The sequence below is a fragment of the Branchiostoma belcheri genome, unplaced genomic scaffold (genome assembly GCF_001625305.1).
Source record: "Branchiostoma belcheri isolate BF01 breed outbred unplaced genomic scaffold, Haploidv18h27 scaffold34, whole genome shotgun sequence".
NCBI lineage: Eukaryota > Metazoa > Chordata > Leptocardii > Amphioxiformes > Branchiostomatidae > Branchiostoma > Branchiostoma belcheri.
In genome coordinates this window covers 956,084-967,862 of record NW_017803954.1, presented here as the reverse complement: position 1 = coordinate 967,862, position 11,779 = coordinate 956,084, and the positions used below count along the sequence as shown (strand labels likewise).

The following is an 11,779-nucleotide window of genomic DNA, read 5'->3' as shown; positions in this document are numbered from 1 at the left end:
CTCAAGTAAGGTGAGTTTCTCCTTCAAATTCTGAAATACAACATGGGAAAAGGATTAAATGTATTCCTGTAAATTGTAGCTGGTATTTCTTCTGCCTTGTACAGAGACAACAAGTAGAAAGATAAGGAACCATATACATGTAGTTTACCCAACCCAACTTTTGGTCTTATGTTTTAAGCACGTAGTCTCAGGTTTCATTTATTTGCTTCTTCCAATACTGGCGATGAAATTAATTTCAGAGGATGGAAACGTAAAGGTTACATTCTTCATACCCATATCACCTGAGGAATGTAGAACAGGATAAGATTTTTCACTGAATTTTTAAAGGGAATATATTTCAAGTATCATACAATTTTGATTTAAGATGATGAACAATTTCAATTATTGACACAAATCACGATTTCTTGGTTCTAAGATCACCTACTTGACTTTTTTTTAATGATTTGCAAAAAAAATGTTCTAAATCAACTCCTCATAATTTGGCCCCAACAGTTAAAGAACAGTCAGTCCTCATCTTCCTAGTTCTTACAGTTTTTTCTATTCATAATGGCACTGATTTGATTAAAAGTACAAAATTCATTCTTTTAATTATAAACCGGTCTAGTATGTTGACTTTGTAGCATCTGGGTCTATCACAAGATGCCCAGGGCTGCTGATGTTTTTTTTTTGCTGCCTGCTTCCTGGAAAAATCTGAGAACCCAGAGATCAAATTGTTGTGGTCTTAATCAATAAAAAAACATGGACTAGTGTCTGAGCACATGTGGATCACGTGGGGATGATCTCTTCACTGCCCACACTCCTCTCCAGGTCACAGGGAAGCGCCATGACGTCGGTGAAGAGGCGGACCTGAGCCTCCATGGTGATCTTCTGGAACTCTCGGATGTACGTGAAGAAGAAGAGGATGAAGCAGATGGACATGCCCCACTCTGCTGCTGTACTCACCACGTGGGGGACAAATCCCTGCAGATAGAAGGGGACATACAATAAAAGAATGGAATTATGATATTTACACCGAAGTAGTATGGAGCAGGGCATGACTATCACATACCCTTATGTTTTTTTTACACATACAGATCAAATCAAACTCTTTGAAAATACCACAGTACTATTTCCAAACTCCATCTCCAGAGGACATGATATGTGTAACAGGATTTACCCCATCCTCAGGCAGCCACTTCTCGATGTCTGTCCCGTGGTAGTCCCTTGCTGCCAGACCACCTGCAACTATTGCTGTGGGAACAGTTTAAGGAACAATCCAAAAAACCACCCAAAAATGCTGTCAAGTGTCACAAAATACACATTGGATCCAAGCTCACTACCCCACAGAAGCATAAGCACAACAGAAAGATGGCCATTAAGTGTCAATCTTATTTCTGTTTGAATGTCATGAAAATAAAACCACCACAAACATTTCAAGAGTTACAGTAATGATTTCTGGACAGACAACTGCACAGTTTCTTCATGAAGGATACTAGTGATGAAGCACAGTGTAGCGAGAACAAGGACCACAAGTCTGACTCTACAGACGGCCAGGCTGTTCTGGTGTGGGTACATCTTGTATGACATCACCGTCTGGAGAAAACCGTAGACGATTCCGCACCCAAAACACATGAAGGCCCCGACAACGTGAACTATGATGACGCTGCTTTCCTGGGAAGGAAATAGAATGGATTTCAATGGATTTTAATGGTAGCATAATCTGAAATAACTATTACACATGAATATGGCTATCATACATGGATGATACACACATTCCTCAACAAGTTCTTCACGGTTCCATCTTTATTCCTCACACAGACGTAAACAAAACAAAGAAGAGTTAGGTTACAAGGAGGCTATTAGGGTAAAGCAAATCTTTCAAATATAATTAACGTTATTGTTTTGTTATCCTTGGTCTTGTTGTTTCAAACTGTCTGTTTGATGTTGCATGGATTAAGTGATCAAAATTCTATAGAACACGCATATGCATGGAGACTCAGGTCTCACCTGGAAGTTTGCCACCAGGCTCATGCCCAGAGATATAAACATTCCCAGCCAGGCAGAGAATTTGTTCAGCAGTAGGAGACCACTGTCCTCTGGCCTGTGGTTGTACTCAAGAACCTGTTTGTAGCGGACGTAAACTGTTGCAGCAACTAGGAGGCAATTACATGGAAACAGAAAACATGTGTAAGTTGTGGAACATCTTTGAAATATCACTATCAGTGTAATTGATTTCAAGAGTCTTGCTTCAAAGTCCAAGAAAAAATTACATTTTTACAATTTTTTGTGAAGGCAGCTGAGACATTGATACAAATTTTAAAGCAAATCAGCAAAATGTTTAGAAAGAACAGGAAGGATAGTGTTACAGTGTCAAGATACAAAATGTTCAGCTCACCAAGCATAGCTGTGATGTTGAGCAGCTGTCCAAATATGCAGCTTTCTGGTGGTTCTGTACCTGTATCACTATGGCAACACAACATTTTAATGACACACAAGATGTAACACAGGATGCTGAAATAGCACATGTAAAGTAAAATGCACTTATGATTTGGAGTTAGGGTAACAGTGCTGAGATTCACAAATGAACTGTGAAAAAGGAAGTCCCATGGCCTTTTTCAGGCCATTATGTAATGAGGAGTGAGTTGATTGGAAGGGCATGCCAACCAAGGTCAGGTACACCTGGGTGGAGTGAGGACAGTCGTGTGAAGTGCCTAAAATCCTAAGGACACAACATCTTGCCAAGAATCAAACCCTCAACCCCCATTGCTCTTGCTTCCAGTAACCTAAGCCACCATATTGATACTGTAATATTATGTTACTATTGCCCTTTCTCAGTGGAGTATGTACATGTAACATTACAGTGTTATGTGCATGGAAGTGGAACTTACCTGATGTAAGGGAAGCCAGGAGCCACATGCTTCAGGACCACAGCTATGCTATATCTGTGTGTACAGAAGAAAAATTTAGATACTAGTAGTGCTCACCAACTATTTGCATCACTGACATTGGCATAAACCTGGGATCTGCATAAAATTCTGAAAACCCAAACCATTTCCCATTCACTACATTATAAATTGCATGGCATAATTGCATGAGCTGTTATGACTTTAACCTGATATTGGACTAAAATATTTCCAGGTCAATGGCACACTGACCCAGAAATACGTGAAAGAAATACATGTAACTTGTTGCGCATCAGCAAATCCGCATGAAGTCCATTGTTATTCATTCATTATCACCCCTGCACCCTCCATTGTCATACACTTTCTCTGTTGTCACTTCCTTCTGGACAGGTGAGAACCCCCAATCACTGATTGTGTGAAAAGAAGTCCTTTGTTCCTTTTTGGTGTCCTTGATTGGACTGTTGTTTTAGGTTTGGTAAGCTTTTGCCCAACACTATGAAGGTGGAATGTGTCTGATCTTCTATCTCCATGTTAGCCCTGTTCATTATGAGTTTCTGAATGCGACTTGAAGATTAGAATATGGTACATGTATGTAGTTGTGGGTGAAAGTGAGTATATAAATACCAATAACATCATGTCTGTGGTTGTTTCAATTGGCCCCAGCCCAGTATCATCCATAACCAACTGACCTCCCATCCCTGTCGGTCGTGTGGACTCTCCTAAGGTTATTGGACTAAACCTGTTATAGGAATAAAATTCCCTGACAAATCGTCCATGCAAATAACAGGAGAGCACTGTATTAAATTGGCTGTTTTGAATAGCCTGGGTACTATCCTCCCTAGTTATGCTGGCTCTCCCTTTTTGCTGCTCCAATTAGAAAGTGAAAAGGGACAGCCAGTGGTATTAGCTACGGAGAATGGTACCCACTACCCAGATCTTTTAAGATCAATTCAGACTCTTTGCAGAATTCCTTTTATTAGTTAAATAAAACAAACTTACGATATGGCGAATGTTGCAGCAGTCAGGATCCCCACAGAGATGGGGAGGATGCCCAGTCCCAGGCACAGCCAGCTGTTCCATAGCCAGCCACAACACCCCATCTCCAAACCACTGTACTGGTGAGATGAGAGAAAAGAGAGATCTGTTTAATTCCATCAAGGGTAACCTCCTTGATTCCACCTGAACAAGTGAACAAAATGTTGAAGTCAGAGTGTCAGACAGCTTAGTAGTAACGTTAATGGCTGAATATCAAAGTTATAATAATGCACCAGGTACTTTTTACGATATCATGATGTCTCTGCTTCTGACTCTGTGATGCTAGTATAATAAGAATGATGACGATGACTGATGGTCACTTTTTGTACAGATTGAAATAAGAATTAGTTGATAATTTTGAAACAATTTAGGGTCAGGTTGAAATTAAGAACTAGTTGATAATTTTGAAACAATTTAGGGATCAATTTGTTTATAATTGCCCCGTTTGCATTTCATAGGGGTCTCAGAGCCATGCAGTATATGAGACTGTCATCTTACTCAGAACCCAAGGAGGTTATTTTACCTCCTTTTGGCTAGTCCTAGAGAGGTCCCTAGATATAAAATTATAAGTTTAATATTTGTTAGCACCCCCACCCACCTCCCCCTCCCCACACAGCCACACACACACGGTATAGCGACGACACAACAGCGAATATTGACACCACAAACAGCAGCATACTCTTACCTGATAATCGTCACCACAGCCCCGCCCTCCAGGTAATCTGTAACCCTTGTGTAGAGACTCAGCGATACTCTGAAGTTTCAAATCTTGATAGCACCACTGACAGTCACATGATGTTGACACAAGCCTGACCTCACCTGACCTCAGCCCGTCAGAAGCGCCCCTAGCGGAACTGTCGTGTCTGACAGCTTGCACTGATGCATGCTGGGATATTTCGTGACGTCATGATCAGCTGTTTGTACTGCCTGGCAACTGGTGTAAACGAAGGGACAAAAGGTGCAGCCACGCCACCAGAGACTAAACAAACCTGCCCGTCCCAGCGAGAAGTCGAGCTCTCCGCCCGCCAAGATGTTGCAGGACAGTCGGCAAGACTTACATCTGACCAGTACCGGCAAGGGGCACGAGTTCCGCGGGAGTTACTACTTCCCTGACTCCACGTTTAGGGTAGGTCGCCTTGCCTTGCAAATGTTTAATAGCTTCATTCATTCTGCACACTTTATTTGGCTAACGTTAACGAGTGGCATATCTAAGCCGGGTATGCCATTAGTCCATTAGAATATAGGGTTACGTGTACATAGTTACTGCATTGTTTACCTGAAGCTGGGTATAGATCTGGTACTCCTAACTAGAAAATTTTGGGTGTAACTGCCTTATATATTCCCTTCCTGACACCAAAGTGGTACTCCGAGTACTTTGCTGTGAAATGGACCAAAAATTCTCGAGTATCCTAACAACGACTGGCACAAAATATCAATCAGATTATCCGATTTCCGAAATAAAGGGAAACAACGCCCCACTCACGGGAAACATTAACAAACATTAAAAACGAAGCCATATATTTGACACTACTGTTACGTGGTCCGCTTTTAATCTTCATACCTCAGTCTAGTGGTCAACCAGAAAGTAGAAATACTGTTAGGCTAGTCGATAAGATCCCTCCGTAACTTTATCCCTGTTGACAGAATCAAAGTCGTACAAGGTTAACATGTAAGGGTAAGGTAACTGTGTACTTCCCAACAAACCATCTGTGGACTAACCAAACACAGAGTACATATAATACCCTTTATGGTGTTGATATTTTAACATTCATGGCTTTTTGTTGTTTAAAGATAAACACACTTACTGGTTCAATGGTTTCTGCGTTCTTTGCTATGCAGTCAGGCAGGTAGCTTAGTGATTGTAAAGTAGCAACAAAAAACACTTAAAGTTTCAATGTTAGTTTAAGGGTGCTTACACATTTGGAACTCAATGTTACATTTCAGTGATGTTGTTTCTTATGCTGAAGTTATGTCAGCTAACAACTGTTGAGCTTTGCTAGCAGATGAAGTGAAATAAATGTTTTGAAACATTGTTTCAGACGACAGTCCTGGACCCCCTGCCTCCCCCCTTGTCCAAGCAAGATGAGGTGCACCCGTACGACAGCCTGATCAATAACTATGAAACCACCACCGGGAAATTCCATGACTACAAGTACATGGGGGGTGTTCTGTCCAACCCCCTGCACAAGAAGGCTCCAGGACATTGGAAAGTACACTATGTAAAGGATCTTCATGAAAAGGTAAGGACAGTATAAACCCAGACATTTTAGTCTATCAATCATTCTGCCACTATTGAGATTAAACAGACAAATATTTCACCATGTGATATCCTAACATTATGTATTTTCGACCTCTAGCTCCAGGTCCGTGAGGCCTTGCGTCCTGCCCTCACCATGGGTAATCAGAAGACTGAAGTTCAGGACAACTACAATGCAAAACGGGGTCTGAGTCTGGACTCTGCGTTCAATGCAGGTCCACAAAACCCCACCCTGAGAGACCATCATGTGGACGGCCCCACTAAGGTACGCTGCTTCTATGTATACAAACCTTCCTGGGGTTGCACAGTATTTGAACCTCATGTAATTATAAGAATTGGATAATATGTATTTAATATGGAAGGTGAAGAGGAATAAAGCGACATTAGAACACAGATCACAAATTGAAAGTCTTCCATATCAATCTTTGATAAAGGTAACTTTGAAAGAAAAATGTTCCTGTATGATTAAATTTTTTCCCTCTACCTCACAGGCTGTGATTGCAAGCACAAAGAATGACGCCCTGTCTGGACAGCCTTTCTATGCCCGTGACCAGGGTGTGTTCAGACTGAATGACATGTACATTACCACAACACACAAGGACCACAGGCCCTTCAGCAGGTGGGTTATCATCCTAACTAATGGACTTCACCTTTTCTTTTTCCCACATCTTTGTGATAGGGGTCTGAAGTTGAAAAACCAAAAATCACCTGGTTACCATCTTCAGGTGTGTATCACAACAAACACCTGACACTACTGCAAACAAAACAGTTATTTACTGTAAACAACATTGACCAATCAGAATAGAGTATAAGTTTGAGACCTGATGAGAACCATAGCTGCTGACATTCTTTTTTTTGTTTGCCATGTTAACCATGTCAACAGCATGAGTTCATTTTCAGTGTTGTTGAAGACACCAAAATGAGAAAATGCAAAGTCCGAATGTTCAAATGTAAAGATTGTTGACTTAAAGCAAAGTCAAAAGCCTACACTGTTTACATATGTTCTTAAAATAAGTGCAGACAATACTGAGCAGTGGTTCACCAAACAAAGGATAATCAGCTGCTATACAGATACATTGTATAAGGCAGTGTGCATGAAACAAAGTGGCTTGTATGTGCATGAACTGGTATGTAACATTCTTCTTTTTCCAATGTAGACATGAGATGGAGGGGTATCCTAGGAAGGATGTCCCAACTTATTGGCAGTGTGAGGATTACCCGAAAGCTTGGGGGCATGGACTTAAACATAAGTGAGTAAAAGTTCATCAAATTACATGTATGTGATATCTGAACTATATCTTTTGGTTGTCAATATGAGAGTCACACATTTAGTATGCATTTGTGGCACTGGTACTCTAATTAACAGTTGTTCTGAATTTCCCCATGCGCAGCCCACTTCCAAAAGATGCCTCTAGGATCTCCAGAGAAACCCCCATGAGAGACATCACCTGGTTCCCCACGGCAACCAGGATTCCCAGACTTCCCAAGAAGCTGTCACCTGTACCACACAGGTGAGGGTCCTTACAAATCCAAGTATTATACAATTATAGTCTGATAACCAAGAATAGCTTTAGTAGTTGTTGTTGTTAAAATGTTGTTGCTAAAATGAAGGCCTATGGAGCACATACTTGAAGATCGACATGACTATTAATTTTTTCTGTTATCCTTAGAAGTTGTGGGGAGAGCTTGTCGATCCCTCTGTTAACAAACAATCTGAGATTGCCAAAACAAAGGTGTAATGGTTATATAATGAAGTGTAAGTTCATTTTTGTTGGCTCACATTAAAGTTTCCCTATCTCCACCTCCTTGCAGTGGACTGAAGACCCTGTACAGCCAGTCTTACATTGAACCTTCAGATGTGAAGAGCAAGGATATCTTCTCCTGTCCTGTGGACACACCATGGGTCATACCAGGTCAGTACAGACTCCATATACAGCTGTCATGCCAACCTTTACCCAGAATACACTCTTTACTTTACCCACAATACCACTCACCTGACTTGCCATATACCTTTGTTACAAAGGCCAGGGCACCAACTGGTACTCAGATGTGATAGTGTTTCTTTTTTTAATTTGCAAAGTTGCTTTTTCATTGTTCAATTGTGTGGAGCACATGTTGCCTCAAATTTTGGCTTTAATTTTCATATTCTAGTAGACCTTTCACTATCATTTTCATATCATTTAATAACATAGCAGAGTTGACAAGTCATCTGACACATTAATGACTAATTTTATTGCACATTTCTTTCAGATCCAGGTCCACTAGAAACATTTGCAGTACCGAGCATGTACAAGACAGAATACATGACATATGCCAGCGGCAAGCCCATATCTGTTTAGATTGTCAAATATTTTCCTTTGTCTAATTCTACTGTGTCATAATCTCTGATTGTTATACAATATATTTCTAACAGCACATACTTGATATTGCCTTTATATTTATGTTACTGACAGAGGGTCAGTGCTTGTACATAGCATTACTATAACATTTTAATGAGGTGTTGTAAAGCCACGTCTTCCTTAAGTAGAATTGTCTGAATACACCACGAAGAAGGATCTTAGTCCACAGTTCCAAAATCATGATTGATATGTGTCAAATGTCAAAGACTACAGATATACCCCAAAAAGCTGAACATGGGGTGATATAGTGATATGATAATTGTTTGTAAAAACTAATGTCATTACAAAGCCACTTGGAGAATAGGTACAGAATGTCAAAATAACAATGACATAAGCTGGAAAGCTTCATGTCATAAGGCATGTTTTTTTATATTAGCCATGAAATGGCCAATTTTTTCTGTCAGTTTTTCACATATTAACATTTTAACCATCATATATATATATATATTAGGGCATAATAAAAAAAGCAACTTTGAACTTTGTCAGTTTACTAATATCCTTTGCCAGTCTGTATGCGGTAGTCTAGGAACTGTGCAATAATGGAAGAAAAGTAATTTCTTTGACAAAAACTGAGTTTTCAAGATGTGTTTGATATTCCCACAGCATGTAAGTGAAAGTTTTACATAATAGAATAAATGAATGGTTTTGAACAAAAAAAATATGTGAATGTTTATTTTGGGCAGGTCTACTTTGTTGTAAAACAACCAGATACCTGATATTTATTTTTTATTTATTTGTTTATTTATTTATCGTTGGGAGATATTGTGGTGAACCATGATTTTTTTCACCATGCAGACACAGTGTTGACCGAGTCTTTGTCCTTACAGTTCTTAAAGCAGAATCCTGGATCACAAAACCGTGATCCTATCATAGATCTGTGTAATCTCAGTCTTCTGGAGTTCATCTGACAGGATCCTCTCTGTGTTCTCTGAATTCTTGTCTCTCACACTGTGACAAACAAAGTACCATTATTACAAAATCATGACAATTCTGTAGCATTGCTTTTTAGCATCTGTAAAGTGCATATAAATGGCATATTTAGTGCCAATGAAAGATGCTGCTTACATTTACAGTGCAGATATTCTGCCATTGCTTTTCAGTATTCAAGCAGTACAAATAGTACGGTCAGCACCAAGGACAGATGCTGGATGTATCTACAGTACAAATATGATAACATTGCTTTCTAACAACCTAAAAGTACATCCAAATGGCACAGTCAACACCTACGACAGATAATACTGCTTGTATGTACAGTACAAATATTGTAGCATTGCTTTTTAGCAAAGAGTACATATGAATGGTAAAGTCAGCACCAAGGACAGATACTGGCTGTGTAATGTTAAGATCTATTTGACCTTTTATCAATGCCCAGATATCCGTGTCGCCTTTTGTACGTATTTCTTTGTATACAAATTGATTCAAATCTGCAAAGTATCGATTATTGATCTCGCCACTAACATATGCAAAGAAACGTCTATCGAAACCAATGTTACAAGTGGCTAACAGTAACCGTTAAGGTTTTTTTCCTAGACCGATGAGAATTTCACGTAAAAAGAATCAATTGAATTCAGATGAGAAGAAATACAGGCTTGAGACATACCGTTTCAAGTTCTCAGCGTCCTCCAGTGTGTTCGGTAACGGGACGCCCAGTGTCTCGGGCAGAGCCAAGATGGCCACTCCGTCCAGGAAGATGAGGATGCCGAAGGTGAGGAGGGGGAGGGGGGCCCAGTACTCCCCCAACAGAGCCACGAAGGGGGCGAGGATCCCGCCTGCTCGGCCAATCATAGAGGCCAGCCCGATCCCCATGTTTCTGCGAAAGAAAACAGGAAATTAACGTACAAAGCTACATTCATTCTCAGAAGCTTCGAGCAGCATATATAACTTTAACACAGTTATAACTTACCTTGCGCGATTATTCGAGGACAATTTCAATGAAGTATGGCACTGTAAGGTGATTGCGGCAAATTGGAATGTCCGAAAACAAATGATTAAAATCAAAGCAGTGTCAAGTACATGGCATTTTAGCCCAGTTCAGCAAGACTCGCAATTATAATGTTACCACTGGCGGAAGTTAAAATCTTGTTCCTAATCTAACGTTAGGAACGTGCTCGAACCTGACAACTGTTGGGAAGACTTCTGATGAGTAAACTGGAAAAACTGCGTACGAGACACTGACGCCAAGTTTGCCCACCATGGTTAAGCCGGTGGACACTCGCCATAGTTCTACGAAATATACATGTAAGATGTCAAATTATGTATGTAGCAATGTAAACATCCATTAGTTTAATCTAGCACAGCACCCTATGACACACACAATCAAAGTCAGCGCTATTTACCCATCTAGATTCAATCAATAAATTGTGTCTATAAGGCTAAATTTGAGACAACGCCACTGTTTCTCATCTCCAAGACGTTTATTTTTCGTAGATCTTTCTTTACTTTGTAAGTTTGTATCTATTTCTTGCATTGCGATACATTTTTTCAAGTGGTTTTCATACGCATACGACTGGCCATTACCTGAAGAAAGTAGGCCTTTTTATACCTTTTGGTAATCTCCAAGCAGATTCGGTGGGGCAAGGGGACTTTATATTGGCCAGTCCTGTATCCATTGGCCGCCTGTATCCAACGTTCGTGGGGCGTATTCTTTGATATTGTGTTTAACTATATCCACCACTAGTACTCTGGAAGATTTGACCAATCTCAATAATGTTATGCTAGGTATTGGTGCGCCAGCCACTTTCATTTTATGTTTATGTTATACTTTATGTCATTTTTATGTTACATTTGTATTATGTGTTATGAGCAGCGGATTTACATAAGCACAACAAGTGCTTCCTATCCAATGCTCAAAAATCCATGTGAATAAAATAAAAAATAAAAACTGCTATAAACAGGTTGGTGCATCTATGAACTGAAGGTTAACGTTTGCGCATTACTTTCCGTTTTGTGGATGTTATTCTCTTTCTCCCTATCTGTGAACATTCACATTAAGGACTACAGTTGCAACCCTGCACTACCTGGTTGCCCCCTTAGCTGCGCCCCATGTCGGACAGTGACCAGATATTTTGTTTCCAGTAGCCTGCCAACAAAATAAGCTGACCAGGCGCGGTGACAGAGGGTCCCGCTAAGGAATAACAGGAGCGGTGACAGAGGGTCCCGCTAAGGAATAACAGGAGCGGTGACAGAGGGCCCCGCTAAGGAATAAC

The 11,779-nt window shown here is 40.3% G+C and overlaps 3 protein-coding genes across 4 annotated transcripts; 1 reads left to right on the top strand and 2 right to left on the bottom strand.

Annotated features, from left to right (window-relative positions):
• Window positions 1-658: 658 nt before the first annotated feature.
• On the bottom strand, window positions 659-4,753 carry LOC109475635 (DNA damage-regulated autophagy modulator protein 2-like). Of its 2 annotated transcripts, none has more exons than XM_019776373.1 (8): window positions 4,603-4,753; window positions 3,882-3,997; window positions 2,868-2,921; window positions 2,375-2,442; window positions 1,987-2,132; window positions 1,473-1,650; window positions 1,157-1,230; window positions 659-960 (listed from the first exon to the last, which is right to left on the bottom strand). In XM_019776373.1, the coding sequence occupies exons 2-8, from the start codon at window positions 3,980-3,982 to the stop codon at window positions 766-768; spliced, it is 816 nt and encodes a 271-aa protein (XP_019631932.1). In that variant the 5' UTR covers window positions 3,983-3,997; window positions 4,603-4,753; the 3' UTR covers window positions 659-765. The 2 variants fall into 2 exon arrangements, with proteins under 2 accessions (XP_019631932.1, XP_019631933.1); XM_019776374.1 differs by having other exon boundaries at window positions 670-960; window positions 3,882-3,992; window positions 4,603-4,750.
• Window positions 4,754-4,828: 75 nt separating this feature from the next.
• LOC109475634 lies at window positions 4,829-8,992 on the top strand. The gene is made up of 8 exons (XM_019776372.1): window positions 4,829-5,043; window positions 5,957-6,157; window positions 6,275-6,439; window positions 6,666-6,793; window positions 7,332-7,424; window positions 7,566-7,685; window positions 7,987-8,087; window positions 8,425-8,992. The coding sequence occupies exons 1-8, from the start codon at window positions 4,948-4,950 to the stop codon at window positions 8,511-8,513; spliced, it is 993 nt and encodes a 330-aa protein (XP_019631931.1). The 5' UTR covers window positions 4,829-4,947; the 3' UTR covers window positions 8,514-8,992.
• Window positions 8,993-9,329: 337 nt separating this feature from the next.
• LOC109475414 (organic cation transporter protein-like) lies at window positions 9,330-10,913 on the bottom strand. The gene is made up of 4 exons (XM_019776017.1): window positions 10,910-10,913; window positions 10,688-10,796; window positions 10,174-10,383; window positions 9,330-9,521 (listed from the first exon to the last, which is right to left on the bottom strand). The coding sequence occupies exons 1-4, from the start codon at window positions 10,911-10,913 to the stop codon at window positions 9,422-9,424; spliced, it is 423 nt and encodes a 140-aa protein (XP_019631576.1). The 3' UTR covers window positions 9,330-9,421.
• Between the last annotated feature and the right edge of the window lie 866 nt (window positions 10,914-11,779).